This window comes from Lepisosteus platostomus, chromosome 8 (assembly GCF_059453375.1).
Source record: "Lepisosteus platostomus isolate fLepPlt1 chromosome 8, fLepPlt1.hap1, whole genome shotgun sequence".
Classification (NCBI taxonomy): Eukaryota; Metazoa; Chordata; class Actinopteri; order Semionotiformes; family Lepisosteidae; genus Lepisosteus; species Lepisosteus platostomus.
In genome coordinates this window covers 40,316,456-40,334,162 of record NC_142618.1, presented here as the reverse complement: position 1 = coordinate 40,334,162, position 17,707 = coordinate 40,316,456, and the positions used below count along the sequence as shown (strand labels likewise).

The window sequence follows — 17,707 nt, the reverse complement described above, 5'->3', positions numbered from 1 at the left end:
TCAGCGGCAAGCGCAGTTTTCAGGTCTGATGCAGACAGGGGCTCTGTGGTGCAGTATGGGATTACTGGCAGGGAACGGTGCTGAAGATGGAAGCTGGCTGCAGAGTACCTGACCAAGTTAAGGACAGACATGGAATCTTTCAGGCAGAGTATCCTTCTGTGACCAAGGTTAGTATTGCTGAGCGAACTACCATTGCTGGAATGTATCTCAATGACAGAGAACCAGATCAGTGGCAGAGCGCTGTTTAAATATTCTGGGCTGATGAATAAAGCACCAATTAATTGGAACGAGGAGGCAGGGACAAATGGCTCAAATGAGTTCGAACAGCACCAGGTGGATTTTACATCTGCGTGGGAATATGCTCTGTTTCCAAGGCAGATGAGGACTGCAAGTTCTGGCTCACCAATCATAACAGTCAGGCACTAATTCTTAACACAACACGCCTAATCTTATTCTGAGGATAAATGTAAAACTCCAGTCATCTCATAAATTCTGACCTTTAATGCTAAATCAACCTTAAAAAATATGATGGTATGTCACAAGTACATCCCAACCTTTTTTATAAGGAAAGCCATATTGCAAATGACTGTGTGGAATAAAACCTGCCTATAATGAACAGGTATATTTGGATATATTTTTAATGTGCTAAGAAGATGACTGACAGCACTCACCCATCAACAGCACCCAGCTAAATTTAGGAAAGGTAGTAAACCCTAGAGTTCACTGCCTTCAAGAGGGTCTCCTGACCCTCCACATCACTGCCCTTAATTTATGCTAATCATTCCATCTATATCTTTTAATTAAGACTGTCAATAAAGTTTTAGGGTAAACAAAAGTCTAACCCAGGTGCAAGCTGAGAAATTCCTTGGACATGCTACAGTAATCACATGTTCTCCACATGGCCATGTGGACTTTCTCACAGTGCTCCAGTTTCCTTCTTGAGTCTAAAGGAATGCTCACTAGATTATGTGACTTCTCTAAATTGTCCTTTTGTACAGTATGTGAGTGCATGCTTGTATGTGCCCTGCAATGAACATCCATTTTCCTGCCTTGTCCCCTTTGCCTCTGGTTCTTCTGTGACCCTGTATTGAACTAGATAATTATTGAAAAGGTATGGATGGACTCCTGGAAATCATGAGCAGTGATGTAGATGTTATTAATGATTAAAAATGTTCAACCTTATCTAAAACAGAGCAGAGGTTCCCAATATGTTTTGGACATTGAATAGAAAAAAGTAATTAATGAGGGTGATGTTTCAAAGACACAAAGCTCCAAATATCATTTCCAGTGGAAAGATTTTAGAAATTCAGTTCTGCAAATGTAGAATATAGGAGAAGGTATAAGAAATGTATTGCCTTGCTGGGCAACCTTAAGCAAAAAAATCAGTGTAGTATTGCACAGAAAAATCCTACTTTAAAGCACCTTCACTGGACAGTTTCACAAGGCTGTCTTGCTCTGTTCAAGCCAATCCTGTTAGGATTTTGCTATCAAAGCTTACAAGTGGAGGTGTGTTGGGAAGAGGGAAGTACTTGCATAGATTTGTCTTTGAACTTTGGAGGTACTCTCTAATGACAGAATACACACATCGCATGTAACATCACACGGGCCCTATCTGTGCAACAGTTCATCATATTTTGACCCATCAATCAAATTTTCAATGATTAAACTGTTTAATATGTCAGAAAGTGCCCGTGCAGGTCAGTGTATAGGCAAATACTTACAAATGTGCTCCTGCATCTCTCCGTTGTTTCCATGCCTTACATAGGTACATTTGAATGCTTTGAAAGGTTTTCCAGTAGATTCATCCATTTGGAGTGCCTAATCAATTTTGGGGGGGCTGATTCATTGATTCTGTTGTTGAACTGTGTTATCCAACAATGAAATCCCAGTTACAGTATAAGTAATGTCTAGCTTTAAGTATTCACTGCTGTATTTTCTCCAAACTCTTCACCTACCTTTGTTGTGCTGAATTTTAATTGCTGATGACTCAGTGTCACTTTGTCATTTGTCTGTCTTTATTTTCTTAAGAGTGCCAGATAAAAGCCATTGATCCATTTTGGGATTCTCATAGTATAAACATAACATGCAAACTCAGTTCACATTGACATCTTACAAAAATGGCACGCTATTTAAATTGAGAGTGATATACATTCTATAACATGAGGATGTTTGTGGAACAATACATACTATTGAACATAATTCATACAAGAAACACATAATCATTATTATTTTTTCACTAAATATTTAATTGGACTAGCTCTGTGTGATATGGGTGATTATAAAGATAATTTCAGATTGAAAGTTGGAAATTCTGAAATGGAAAAATCCTTATTTGGTTTAGTAATGGTTTGACTGTCTAGTAGACTTATTTTATCCCTGCACTTTCTGTTTTAGAATAACATTTAACAAAATAATATACTGCGCTCAGTGCTGACCCAGATAACATTCTACTTTTAGGACAGAAGCTAAGGGATCAATTAAAGACGAAGCATTTTTTCACAGGTTTTATGATGACACATCTGTCACAGTTCAGAATAGGTAATATATTCTAGAAAAGAACATGTTGATGACAAAGACTGATACGGTATGTTATCATAGAGATACAATTGACATTGTTGGTGTAATGTAGAATAACTTATGTAATTCTTAAAGCATACATCAAAAATGGTTAGAGGGTTAGAGTTTTTTTTTCTCTTCATGACTCATTTTTAAATCTGCATCACTAAATCCTTTCTCTATTGTATGTAATACATTTCACAACATGCATATATTACCAGTGTATTTTTATATAGGAGCTATAGATTGTTGTGACACCTCCTGTGGGTCTTTCAGCAAGAGTCTGCAATAAGTGTGAATCATTGTGTATTCAGTCTGATCTATACTTAACATTTAGAAACTTCCCTGTGAAGTTATTTCAGTCATCAAAACATGTTAATTATTTGATTAACATATGTTTGATGGTTAATGATGTAGCTCCCAGCAAACTTTATAACAATATATAAATATATTGCTTCGCAGTTGCAGCATTATAATTCAGTTTTGTTTTTATATCAGGTCTATGCTAAAATGGTTTTCACTGTTTGCACTTTCTAATTACTTAACATACTATAAACTGTAGAAGGTTAAATCTACATTCTTAAATAATAGCAGGAGAAACCCAAAATAATTTCTAAAAATGTCAGTCTGATAACACATGCAAATGTAATATGTGTAATTTAATCTTCTTCCTTTTTTTCTGAGCAATTTTGGGGCTTTCAAGTTGCGCAGATAACTAAAGCACTGCTATAGGTGCAGAATCATCTTTGCAGTTTAAATTTTAATTACATTTTAAAGCATTAACAGAGTCCAAGTTCTGTCATTTGCTGTGACTAGGATACACTAAACAGTGGAATACAATGGGCATATTATTATTATTATTGTTAATATAATTATTTTTATAATATAATAATATAGCACTTTTCTGGACAATCCACTTAAATTGCTTTACAGGTAATGGGGACTCCCCTCAGCACCACCTAGTGTGTGTGCACAGGGGATGATGCAAAAGCAGCTGAAGTTCGCCAGTATGCTCACCCTCACCACACATCAGTGGGAAGGAGAACAGAGTAATGAAGGGATTATAAGGAGGCCATGATTGGGAAAGACCAGGGAGGAATTAGACCAGGACACCAGGGTTGACACCCCTACTCTTTTTGAGAAATTTGAGGATTTTTAATGACTACAAAGGATCAGGACCTCGGTTTTATGGCTTTTTCCGGAGGACGGCACCTTTTTACAATATAGTGTCCCCATCACTATACTGGGTCATTTGGACCCACACAGACTACAGGGTGAGCACTCCTTACTGGTCCCCCTAACACCACTTACAGAAGCAAGCTTAACTTCCCCAGTATTGGGGAATCCAGTCTCCAATCCAGGTACTGGCCAGGCTCACACCTGCTTAGCTTCAGTGGATTGCCAGTTGTGAATTGAAGGATGATCTAATTGAGTAATAGCCCTTTGGAGCACAGAAATCTTGATGAACTAGGACATTGGGTATATTAGATGAGACACACACTGCTTCCTCCTTATCCCATGTCAGTGATCCACCTTAATTAATAATTGCTGATTCTAAAAAGGGAGCTTATAAAATAGAACATCAATATGCATTTAAATGTTTTGTTAAAAAATTAAAACACTGAAAATGCCCTTTCCTAAAAAAAAACAAAATAAAATGTTATATTGTTGCATATTTTGTCAAGTAAGGTCATTTGAATAAATGGCAGAAATGTCTCAGGATGGATTTGGTTGCCCTTTATGCGTCATGTTTCTTGAAGAATGATTTTGAATTCGGTGTGGATTTTAATGTTTAGTTCAACATGTGGTGGCCTGGTGGTCCAGAATTTAGCACTGTTGCTTCAAAGGGTTTTTAGTGGAATCAATTCTCTCCTGAGGCACCTTATCAGTGGAGTCTGCATTTTTTCTCATGGGTACGTGTTTTTTATCAGTACTTTGGTTTCCTTCCAGTTCTCAAAGACATGCTGGCTATGTTTCATTGGCTATTTTAAATTTCCCTTTCTCTAACTCCCTACAATTGACTACCATCCTGTCTAGGGTGAGAGAGATCATCTGCCCTCATTCATGCCTTGAGTACCAGGCTTCCTTGATAGACTCCAGGTTTCCATGAACTTTTCAAGGACAAGTGGCTTTCTGATGGATGGGTTGTTAAACATGTCTCACTGATGGTTAAATGGCCTGGACTGCGCAGGTTTGTGGACCTGAGAGCTAAGCAGAAGTAATGAAAATAGGACAACATCTTTTAGTTGCTTTTCTTTTCGAAAATATTGTGAAAATATTTTAAAAATGTTAAATATTATTTTCTTTTTACTGTATGTGCAGGTTACATTAAGGTTTTTTGGATTGACTGTGAATTAATTTTGAATTTCCTTAGTGGTTTTATTATTTTTCATAACCACAAATAAAACACTGGTACATTATAGATATTAATGCACAGCCCCACTGCTGCCTTACAGTGTACTACTTTAGCTTTCACTATGAATAAAAAGAGAGAGCAAAGAATTAATGATCTCATTACTAACATAACTGAACAGAGTGAGTCATAGACTTTTAGTTACCCCACTGACATCCCTTAGAGGTATTTTTCTATATTTCACACTATTTTGAAAAACAGCAGACAAGTTGACTTTAGCCCCATGGGCAAAAAACGTATTTACTTCCTGTAAAATGAAGCTACATTGATATCCATCCATTTTCTAACCAACTCAATTCTTTGTCGTGGAGGGGCCAGAGCCTATCCCAGCAACCAACAGGGACCAGGAAGGATACGCCCTGGATGGGACAACAGTCACAAACCCATGCATATCAGGGCCAAATTTCCCAGAAGCCAATTCACCGACTGGTATGACCTTGGACTGTGGGAGCAAGCGGGAGCACCCAGATGAAAGCCATAAGAACAAGAGGAGAACACAGAAACTCCACATAGACCACAGGTCCATAATAGCTCTCAGGGCTTCAGTGTTGTGAGGCAGCAATGCTAACCACTGCACCAACATGGCTCCCTTCCTATATTGATATGTGACACGTAAATGCCATGCTGAAAATAAAAACTTGGTGAAGGAAAGAGACTTTTGACATTTCAGGTGCAAGAACTAACTGCAAACCCTCCTGTTTTTTGTCTTATCTTTCTCATTGACAGACTAAACCTGTTGCATTTGCTGTCCGCACAAATGTCAACTACAGTGCTGCTCATGATGATGAAGTCCCTGTCCCTGGCATGGCTATTTCCTTTGAAGCAAAGGATTTCCTTCATGTCAAAGAGGTGAGATATAGCACCTCTCCTGGATGGGTCTTAAGTGAATCAGCAGCCATCTGTGTAGTATAAAGGTGTCACAGACATTGAGCAGTGATTAGTGTCTAATAGTTGGGTTGGGTTTTTGGTCACAGTTTGTCATTCTAATTGGAATTGACATTCCAGGCAGGGGAAAACTTGAATTCAAGAAACATTTCAAAGCATAGGCATATCATGCATGTCATTCAGTTTCACTGCTTGCAACATAAATCCTGCGAGTTAGAAAAGCTAGTAGCCCATTCAGTAATTCATACAATACCTGAATGGCTTAGAATTTTTTTTTTTAATCTTAAACTAAGATATTCTCAGCCCTTGTCATGTGAGTCACTGTGCTAGATAGATGTATAAATATTTGATTGTATATTATAATGTGTGTTTATTCTAAATATTCACCCCTTTCAAATTATGTTTTGTTTTGATTAATTATAAATTATAATATAATTATAGTGATGTTTTTTAATCAAAAGTTTAATGTCTAAACTGTGCACAAAAAAAGTTTGACAGAACAGCATAGGGATAAAACTATAAAAGAGTACAGATCAAGAGAAGGACATAAAAAAACATTTTTTTGTATATTATATTAATCTATTGCCTGCAATGTCATCAGAAGGCACTTCATCATTTACACCAAGCAACAAGCTGAGAGTTCACTTTTGTTTCAAATTGCTATTAATCTGAACATTTCTGAGAACTACAGCACATGAAAAATGTATACAAATAGCCTTTTCTTCTATTTATATATATTAACAGAAATCTGTCATGATTATTACTGCTATAATTCACTACCAAAAACAAACCAGCAATATCTCTTATCTACCACTGCCTGAATATTCCTGGTGCTCATTCATAATCGTAACGCATATTTGTACTCTGACTTGATATTGCACACAGGGTAATAGATGTGGGAAATGGATGCTAAGAATAGAAGCTGGCCAGCATGTAGCATGTTGCCTAATTTAACAAGGACCTTAAAGGTGAAGATACCTGGTAAAAAGGAATGGTCTTTGGAAGACTCTGTATCTTGAAGTATCTGAATTAAAGTAAATTCTTTTTTTTATTTTGTTTAGATTGTGCAATTTAAAAAAATAGTGCAATTAAAATATTAGAAAACATGGCATTTATTGTGAATAAAAATGCAAATGTTGGTCTACATGTAACCTGGCTTTTTCAAACCAGATAGGGCAAAAGGAAGAGTCTTAAACTCATGAACTATAGAATCCACTTTTCGCAATTTCAGTTTTTCAGCAAAAATTGTTAGAATAACTTCAAGAGTATAATGTCTAATTTCTTTTCATTATTTTTGTCTCTCAGAAATTTAATAATGACTGGTGGATAGGCCGGTTGGTAAAAGAAGGCTGTGAAATAGGTTTCATTCCTAGCCCGGTCAAGCTGGAGAATATGCGAATACAGCATGAACAACGGGTGAAGCAGGGAAAATTCTACTCCAGGTATTAGAGGCTTGTTATTATCAGAAGCTATATCAAGATAAAGTAAATCAACAAGTAGCATCCTGGAATTATATGCTTAGAATTGTATACAGTCGACTCACAACTTACGCAGTCTTAACTTAGGCATCCACAGCTTTATGAGTTTGACTCTGGAAAATTAAAAATATTTATATTCTCTGAAAAATTTGTCAGGCACACCTATGAGAGCTAGTGAGCATATAGAGTGATCTTATTCACTTTTATTTACTATTTATATACTTATATTTAATATATTGTATTTCTGTAATAGGTTAGTATGGGATTTTTATAAGGATTATGGGTAAAATTTGATTATACATGAATTTCGCTTTACTTGCTATTCAAAAACACAAACCACTGCGTACATTTCGAGTCGACTGTACAGTATATTTTATTTGTCTCCTTATGTTTTACCCAGGGGTTGGTAACATCACTATGTCAGTGTCTGTGATGAGTAGGTAAGTTAGCTGTCACAAACAAGTGAATAGCTCCCCCACACCACTAATAAAGTGAAAAAAGAGCAAATGTGCAACTGACCCCATACATACACACACCAAAAAGCTGGTGTTTTACAAAATTCATAAAAATAACTTCTTACTTGGAATGGGTTTTAAATTAAGAAATAGGTTATTACATTACCTACCCTAATAGGTTCTACCAAATACTAGAACTAACCATGATCTTGGACCTTCTAACTCTTAACACAAACCCTGACACTACTGCTAGTCTTGTTCTTAACGTCAACATTTACCACTGTTCTAAAACTAGCCTCAAGACCAACCTAACTAGTCATACAATCAGACCATTAAAAAGTATATATAGGAAGAAGACAAACTAACTGTTTATAAACAACAATGACCCAATGGTCTGTAAGGTAGTAGTAATGCATTTGGTAGTCCAAATGCACTCACAAATGCATACACTTACACAAGGCCTAAAGGTGTACTACATCGTAAAAGGGAGCAGTGACAGTTTTTTTGCACACTGCACCCTGTCCTCTTCACCCCTGAGCAGAAATATTTTACTCTGCTTTCATCTATTCTCTCCCAGTTATTTTAAAAAGGACCTAATCTTAGAACAGGTATTTGCAAGAATTGTATCATTCTTATATAATCAACCAATGTTTTTTTTTATTTCTGTAATATACATTTTATTTTTTTGTCTTCTTATTTTACAGCAAATCAGGAGGAAACTCGTCCTCAAGTTTAGGTGAAGTGGTACCAAGTTCAAGGAAATCTACTCCTCCTTCCTCTGGTAGGTTGAAGTGGAAGTTGTTCTTAAGGCAAATATAGTGTAGAATTTGTGATTAAGACCTCTTTTTGTAGGAAAATGTAGGAAATAACTTTCTTTTGTAGGCACCCTATACTGTTATGAAAATGATTCCAAAAGTTACAAAGATACTTTTCCCCTCAAGGCTGCACCCATGACATACAGTACAACTAAGCAGATTAATTTTTTGTGTAACAACAAATATAGTTACATAACTAAAGTCTAATATTTTAACATTATTATGATATTTCACATTCTAATTTCATTTGCATCCATTTATACCATGGGAAGTATGAATGCATGAAGGTGCAAACATGATCAGAATACAAGTACTGTACTGTAGTTTCATGGTCTCCCAGGAGCTTGGCCTGGTAAAACCACAGCTCAGAATACTGCATACTCATAATCAGACCAGAAATTACGTCTGATTGTGAGCTGGACCTCAGGACTGCAGTTGCCAGGAGTCTACTATGGTGAAGGCAGAGGTGCATCTGGGACTAACATTCATCAAGTGACTGTACTTGCTGGTTGTCTACTGGGAAACTAAGTATTGTCAAAGGGAGATACAGCAGCCCTCTGATTGCCATTGAATCCATGTTAAGATTCTGGGGTTACTGTGATAAAAAATTCACCTTGTACAGTAGAGCGTGTCTTGGTATAAGCTTGCACATGTGGCTGTCTGAGGTGGGAACACCAAGCTCTAATGGTTCAGCCATTAAACCATCAAAGAGCAAAATCCCACTGTCCAATACAACCATGGGTTAAGCTATTTCATCTCTACAACACTTCAAACACGGAAAGCACAATAATAATTTGCTCAGTTTCCCATTTTTCTTAAGCTTTCATAAGCTTTTGTGTAGGTGACTCTGGGCACAGTCTTTTTTGCTGTGACCTTTTATTTGTATTTTCCCACTCCTCCAAAATTTTTAACTTTTATTTTTGTCTTTATTTATATTTGACCTTTTAAAATACATTTCTTTTGCCATTTGTTTGGATCACTTTTTTCTGTTTTACGTTCTGTCTGTGTGAAGAGGGGCTTATCCTTTGAGCCAAGTGTTATTTTACTGCTGTTGCTCTTTGACTCCATTTAATTATTCACCTTTATAACTGTTGACCTATCTGTCTGTACATAGCTATTGATATAGATGCCACTGGTTTAGATCCAGAAGAAAATGAGATTCCTGCCAACCATCGCTCCCCTAAAGCCAGCCCAAACAGTGTCATGTCTCCCCTATCAAAAGAGAAAAGAATGCCTTTCTTTAAGAAGGTAAAGGTCACCTCCAAGCTCCTTATGTCTGTCCTCACTGCTTCTGCTGTCACTCTGCGTCTCTCGCCAAGTCCTGTTTACTTTCAGCGTCCTCTGACAACCCATTAACATGCATGCTTTGTTATTCTCTTTCTCTTCCATCTTACAATAGCTAAGCAGAAGCAGAAATCGGTAAGTTCATGTGTTTGGCAGAAATGTGGCAATCTCAGTGGTTCCTTTGGGTTTTTTTACCTTGGTATTTTTAATATAAGAGTTGACTTTATTTGTAGACAAAATATTTTGCTTTTAATATGCTCTAGATATCATACAAAAGATGGATTATTTTAAAATAGACAACCAACTGCAATTAGATATGTTTATGCATACATACTGTACATACTCAAGAATTAACAATTAATGAAATGCTAACCCATTTAAAACCCATTTATTCTAGAAACACACATAGCATTGGCAAAATATGAGTGAGGTTAATTCTTTGTGTTCCCTTATAAAAAGCAGCACTGCAAGTTCACATTATGATCAGCATTCCTGGATAGTGCCCATGCCTTGCATATGGACTGTTAAAGGGAAACCCTGAAAGGAGGATGAACTGGGGCCCTTTAATTTTTGCAAGAATCTTTCAAATTGGCCTGACCAGTCAGAATAGATGCACTCTGTTGTGTATCTATAGGATATCTTCATCTAACCCCATAAAAATAGTGTATGTAAACCTATATTTTGGGAGTCTAGAAGGCAGAATTTTGTGCCAAGAATGAGTGGGCTGCATTCCTATCTCATCTGCAGCATGCAGAAGAACCTTTTTGCTTTAAACGAGGCACAGCATAGCTTTAGAAAACACTTAACCCTTTCTGTCTTTTCCTGTGTTGTATGTAATTGTAAATTACAAGTGCTTTGTCAGACCTTATTTCAATTTTCTTAAGAGGTACAAACTGAATTATTAGGTCCTTGTGGCAGGAAAGCACATTTATATATGCTACGGCATATAGAAATGATGTCATTTTGAACATTGCCATGGATTTATTTAGCATTTTTATGTCAATGTATTTGCCTCCAGAGTATTTTGTATTGAGTGAATTGTGTTTCAATTAATTCAGAATACCTTAAAAAAATTCAGCAATACAAATTCAACCTTATAATAAGTAATGTGATAGTCATGCAAAATAAAAATAATTGATGTAAATAAACTTTTATATAAAGTACTTTACAGCACCAGTTTATGCTGAATACTTCAGTGACAAAAAAAACAAAAGCTGTCTTTGTTGATATCTCTTTTAATTGTACTGATTGATTCGAAATGATACCTCACGGAGTGGCTTTCCACGAAAATGAGTAACCAGTTGGTCTTTCTTCCTACTAAACACATTCAGATTAATAACAGAAAAAGCTATATCAACTCTATTCTATAAAAGCAATGTTGTTACAACTTCTGTCACATATTGCTATAATGGGCAGTCAGACCAGGCACCAGATGGGACCATTTTAATAAGGAAAATCTGGTTGCAGCAGTCAATATAATTTGCTTTTGATTCTTACTGGTATTGATCAGCATTTTTATACAGACTGTGGTTTATTTTGCTGAATGGTATTGCATGCTCATGATTTTCAGTGAAGGGAGAATTCACAGGCATTACAATTTGTTTTACAAGTGTTGTGCTTATTGTATACTCTTTGCTACCACTGTGCACTTGTGTCATACTGCAGTTCTGTGTTTTTTGTGTTATCAGTATATTTTATTTACTATAGTGTGTTTATTCTAGGACACATCAGTCCTTGAAATGGTTATGATATATGAGTGAAAACAGTCTGTACAATGAATTAGATACCCCTTTTTACATTTTATGCAATTATATTTTAGCTATTTTTTAGTTTTTATATTTTGTAGCATTTATTTTTGTAGGAAACATTTCTAAGAAAGGTATCAAATTGTTTTATGTCATTCAGCATTGATTTCTTAAAATAGTGCACCAGTCTGTAATGAATTAGCTATGGATCAAAAGTTTTAGTTTCTTCTAAATTATGTGTGAGATTGTCAGTATGGAGAAGAAGAAAATTATTACATAATCAAACGTTACCACCCTAAAAATCTGAAATGTAAGTGTTTAATATGTGTCGATTTGTAGGGTTTTTTCCAATGTGTTCATTCACAGATTCATACACGATTGCTAAAGAAATTATGCTTAATGACCAATAATCTGTCACAACCTTGGTTTCTGTCCAAAGACTGAAGAGTAATTACCTAGAAGAAAAGCTGAAATACACATATGGGTGTCCAATTCAATGTTCAGAATTTGTCAGAGTTAGATTTTCCTAAGGAGATCCATAGCCCACATCTTTATCTTGTCTGAAAATGGATATACAATATATAACGTTTTCTTCTTCATTTGCAGACAGAACACATTTCTCCATATGATGTAGTGCCTTCAATGAGACCTGTGGTTTTGGTGGGGCCTTCGTTGAAGGGATATGAGGTAGGCAGGCTATGAAGAATGTTTTTTGGAATTAGTAAACGTAACAGTTTAGATTGACAGATGCAAATTGTTTAGCAGTCCTGTGTGATCGGGAATATACAGTGTTAACAGGGCAATATTAAAATCACCAGCCATTTGAGTCAGAGATCAGTGGCTACTTCTGTAAACCAAGCACAAGGATTTGTTCTCATGTTTAGCTGCTTTGTAAGTATTAATACAGTTATAATACAATAACCTAAACTTTTGCTCTCTTTACTAAACCAACTTTGTAAGTTTTATTTATTATATTGACTATAACAAATACAATAATATAACTCTTAGGAGTTTGTAACCTTATACAAATACTTTACTACAAACAGGTGATCAAATAAAGAGTCTTAAAATGTTATTATTGTATATTGATTGGTGTGTTGTTTGTTTCAGGTGACGGATATGATGCAGAAAGCACTTTTTGACTTTTTAAAACACAGATTTGAAGGGAGGTGAGTCCACTGCTTAATATTTTGTATTACTAGTCCCATCTCTTACAAGGCTTGATCAAGCCCCTGGTGACCAAGTCCTTGGGTTGTTCTCTAGTCAGGTGCCCAAAAAGTGTAATGGTTTCTCATTTGTACACATAATCATGAGGTTCAACACTACTTCAATGTGCCTTTTCAATGTCAACATTGTCAATGCCAACAGAATACTCTCTGTTCACCTGCCCCAGTGAACTACAGTTAGGGAACACTGGGCTTATGAGAAGCTATTTTACTTGTATATCTGAGTCACAGAAATTAATTTGATTTGTGTATATGTGATTGCTTCAACTTACAATGCATTAAAACACTGAACATTTAAGACTTTTATGAAGGGTATTAGCTATGCATGCCTTGTTTTGATTGGGCATTTGAGAATGTATTTCCAAACTAACAAAGGAACAAGTAATAGGTTTATTCCATGCTGAAAAGAGAAGAAAACACAACATTTTGGCTGTGGAGCCTTCTTCAGGTGTGAGAGTTTGTGTGTGAAGTTTCCAAACGTATGTTGTTGTGCCAGTTAATAGCTGTTAATTGGGAAGTTAAAGTTATTTTTTGCTGGTTGCTTTGGCAACTCATCTCCAGACTGCAGCATGGATATTATGTTCTAGATGGTTTTGAGTATTGCTCCTATTTACAATGTTTGTAAGTAACCATTTGTTAAGTAACCATAAGTTGTATAACACTTGCAGATACAACCTGGATTCATTTTTATTTTGATGAGCCCTTCATGTTCAAATAAGAATATGAGTGGAGTGTGTAAAAAGCATCACCAATTTGGATGAAAGAAACTCTGTTTTCAGTGTAGTTGATCCATGGTCCTCACAGTACCATGTATTGTACTATAGTATTCTAGATAGGTATAAATAAAAAATATGTCAATTATATGTGGGATGTAGCATGATTCAGAAACTAAGATAAAGGCTTACATGTCGAATAAAGGCTTACTTTACATGTCATCCGTATAATATGCAGATAAAGCAACCAAATAAAAAATAGTTTTATACATCTGTGATGTGAACTGTTTTCCATCAATGAAATACTGAGGAAGGCATGAAGTACCTAATACAATTGAGGAGAATGCTTTAAACTTCTTGAGAGTGAGCGATGCTGTTATCATGCAGTGATGTCTATTTGTTCCTGATTTTATGCTTCTTAATAAATGATCAGTTATATACCCACTCTATAAATGTATTCTGGTAAAATCTCAAATGTTCAGGAATATTGTATTATTTTGAATGCACTTGAGCAATTACAGCATTTCCAGATGCTGATTGGCCTAAAATTGCCTGTAATGTCCTCAATGAAGGACCACAATATGTTATTTCGTAGATAAGCTCAGTTCAGTTCTGTCGACTTCTCAGCCCTTTACTGTATTGTGATACAAAAAACTTGAGATCAGGTAGATCCTACATGAAAATGTAACCAGTGATAAGATAAGATCACTTTATTAGTCATATACAATTTCTTGCATTAGGAATTTGTTGTTTTTTTGCATACCCCAGCTTGCTCTCCATGAGACACAGACACACAGACAGGGAGAAAAGCTTTGGGTCAGAGTGCAGGGTCAGCCATTGTACAGCGCCCCTGGAGCAGTTGGAGTTAAGGGCCTTGCTCAGGGGCCCAACGGAGTAGGATTCCTCTGCCGGCAGCAGGATTTGAACCTTCCAGCCACAGGCGCAGATCCTTAGCCACAGTGCGACCACTCCTGCCATAAATAAGCAAAGTGTCTTGCTCATGTACAACAGCAGTGTAGCACACAGGATTTGAAACCATGACCTTCTGGTATGGAGTCTGGTTTCCTAACCATTACTCTACACCACTAACAGTGTTGGGGCTTTTTGTTTAAAAAGTGTGATATTGTAAAATCAGTAAAACAAATACTGTCAGTAAGCCATCTGTAGAAAATATATGGAAAAACACTCAACATATTATCTTGAGATAATGATATGTAACTTAAATTCCCAGATACATTTTTTCACTTCCTAATTCCTGACTTTCATCTCTTGTACTCCACATGACAAGAACCATCTGTCTACCATGTAATTTTGTCTTGAGTTTATCATACAGTGTTTCTAATAATATCATACAATGTTTCTAGTAGTATATCCCTCTTTCATAGACTGAGTGTATAAAACATTAGGGAAGCCTTCCTTTTATTGTGTCACACCACCTTTTGCCCTTAGAACAGCCTCAATTCGTCAGGGCATGGACTTAACAAGCTGTCAAAAGCGTCCCACAGGGATGCTGACACATGCTGACTCCAGTGCTTCCCACAGTTCTGTTGAGTTGGCTGGTAGTGGATCTCTACTCCAAATAGCTTGTTCCATCTCATCCCACAGATGTTCAATTAGATTGCGATCTGATGACTGGGTGGGCCACTGCATTAAACTGAATTCATTGTCATGTTCATGGAACCATTACTGGACAATCTTTGCCTTGTGGCGAGGGGCATTATCCTGCTGAAAAAAATCATTTGCAGACGGATACACTGCTGCCAGTAAGGTACGCACCTGATTGGCAGTGATGTTCAGATATTCTGTGGCATTCAAAGGTTGCTCCATTTTTATCAAGGGACCCACTGAGTGCCATGAAAACAAACACACCCCACATCATCACACCACCATCAGCCTGCAATGTTGACACATGGAATGATGGATGCATGGACTCAAGGTTTTCTCCATACCCTAGTCCTCCCATTGGAGTGAAACAGCAGAAATCGGGATTCATCAGACCAGGCAATGTTTTTGCAATTCTCCAGTGTCCAATATTTTCATTCCTTAGCCCACTGCAACTGCTGTTTCTTGTGTTTTGCTGAAAGAAGTGGAACTCTGTAAGGTCTTTGCCTGCCATACCTCATTTGTGTCAAGATGCAATGAGTTGTGCATTTTTTATGGGTCTTTCGACACCATTGTTGTACTGGACTGTCAGTTGACTAACTATAGACTGTCTGTTGATCTGCACAATTCATGTCTGCAAATCCCAGCAGCACTCAAACCAGAGCACCTGGCACATACTATCATACCCCGTTTTCTTGCTCATTCTCCCTCACATACACAATCCATGTCTTAATTGTCTCAAGTCTTAAAAATCCTTCTTTAACCTGTCTCCTCCCCTTCATCTACACTGTTTGAAGTGGATTTAACTAGTGAAATCAATTAGCTATCAGCTCTCACCTGGATTCACCTGGTCAGTCTATTTCAAGGAAAGAGCGGATTTCCCTAATATTTTGTCCACCCAGTGTAAATTTATAGTAAGTAGCAGAGTTTTTATACCCTGTTATATAAATCAGAATTGTATATTGTACATTGTATGTTGTATTTATTTTTGTACTCATGGTTGACTTCTTCTATTCCCCTTATTATAAAGTATTACCATTTAACCTTTCATTTACATCCATTCATTTTCTAAACGCATCTTCCAATTCACGGTCATGAGGGAGACAGAGCCTATCCCAGCAAGGCAGGTACATCCTTTGTAGGATACCAGTCCATCTCAGGGTGGAAAAACAGACATAAATACAGACACACACACACTCATACTAGAACCAGTGTTCCCAGAAGCCTCTTAACTTACCAGTATGTTTTTGGAAACCCGCATTAGCACACAGGGAGAATATACAGACTCCATGCAGATAGCCTAAGGTTGGGAATTGAACCCTGCAAGGCAGCAATGCTAACCACTGTGCTACCTTTAATTTTATGGTGATTGTTCATGTTTCTTTCCTTACTGCACTTTTTTTCTTTACTCATAAACAGATAAAAATAAACTTTTGTATTCCAGACATTTTGGGCTAACCTTATTCTACACGCAATAAGAGAACAACTGATATCTTTCAACTGGCATATTTTTTGTTGTTTCAGAATATCAATCACACGGGTCACAGCTGACATCTCACTTGCCAAACGCTCAGTATTAAACAACCCCAGCAAACATGCAATCATAGAGCGCTCCAACACAAGGTCCAGTTTAGGTGAGTACCATGAATGCTTTTTTACTGTTTGGCACTGATGTTTCACCTACAAAATCTGAAGATGGGAAATGCAAATTTTTAGATGAAAGCAATATAACCAACATTAGGAAGACAGAGTTATGCTTTTGTGGATTTTTTTTAATTCGCTGTGAATGTGAGGTAAATGGCACATTGCACAACAGTTTTTGTGATTTTCCAACAATTGTGTATTTGTGGTACAAAAGTCTTGTCCTAAAGTGTCTAAATCTAGCCTTTTTTTGATGTCCTACAGTTTTCAGTCCTCACTACTTTTCAGTCCTCACTACTACTTTTGTTTTTTGATGGAAATAGTGCTGATGTAAAAAATTGTGTGTATATCCTTGACAGGCATGAAGGACATTCTGCTAGGGGCACTTCATAGGAAATTTCCATTATACTATTTCTATTTATATATACAGTACAGTGTATGGGAAATGAAAGCTATATTCAACCACACTTACGCATCTGAAGTTTAAGTAAATCATAGATGCTTTCATCCCAGTACAATTTGTTCCACACTACACCTGATCCCTACAAATTAGGTTTGTTTCCTTTTTTAGAAGTAAAATGATAGAAACCATACCTGTTTTAGAAATAACTTTTATTGTCAAATCTATACCATAGCATTTGCATATTGACCATATCCCTAGATCCCTCTTCTTCATGTGTGTTGCGTCATATTTCAAGAGCACAAAAATATGGTGCCATTGAAAAGTTAATTTATACAGTATGTGGGTTAGTCTGTCCATAGAATCACCATTGTTGATATAGGTGCTAGTGCTACCATTAGCAGCCTATTCATATTACCCTTTTTCAGATTAAATGTTTTAAGGAAATTAGAAAACTTAGTGCAAGAATCTAGAAAGAATCTAGAAAGAGTATC

At 36.5% G+C, this 17,707-nt stretch overlaps 1 protein-coding gene across 8 annotated transcripts in view; it reads left to right on the top strand.

The window, feature by feature from the left end:
* Positions 1 to 17,707, top strand: part of LOC148657318 (voltage-dependent L-type calcium channel subunit beta-2-like) — a 168,580-nt gene that overhangs the window by 132,798 nt on the left and 18,075 nt on the right. For 6 of the 8 annotated variants that reach the window (XM_088643407.1, XM_088643412.1, XM_088643408.1 and 3 more), the window contains 7 exons: positions 5,696 to 5,818; positions 7,160 to 7,296; positions 8,492 to 8,568; positions 9,717 to 9,850; positions 12,238 to 12,318; positions 12,742 to 12,800; positions 16,697 to 16,806. In XM_088643407.1, the coding sequence (XP_088499533.1) occupies positions 5,696 to 5,818; positions 7,160 to 7,296; positions 8,492 to 8,568; positions 9,717 to 9,850; positions 12,238 to 12,318; positions 12,742 to 12,800; positions 16,697 to 16,806 (721 nt within the window). Of the gene's footprint in view, positions 1 to 5,695; positions 5,819 to 7,159; positions 7,297 to 8,491; positions 8,569 to 9,716; positions 9,851 to 10,001; positions 10,022 to 12,237; positions 12,319 to 12,741; positions 12,801 to 16,696; positions 16,807 to 17,707 lie in introns of all 8 variants that reach the window. The other 2 variants (XM_088643414.1, XM_088643415.1) reach the window with 1 other exon arrangement.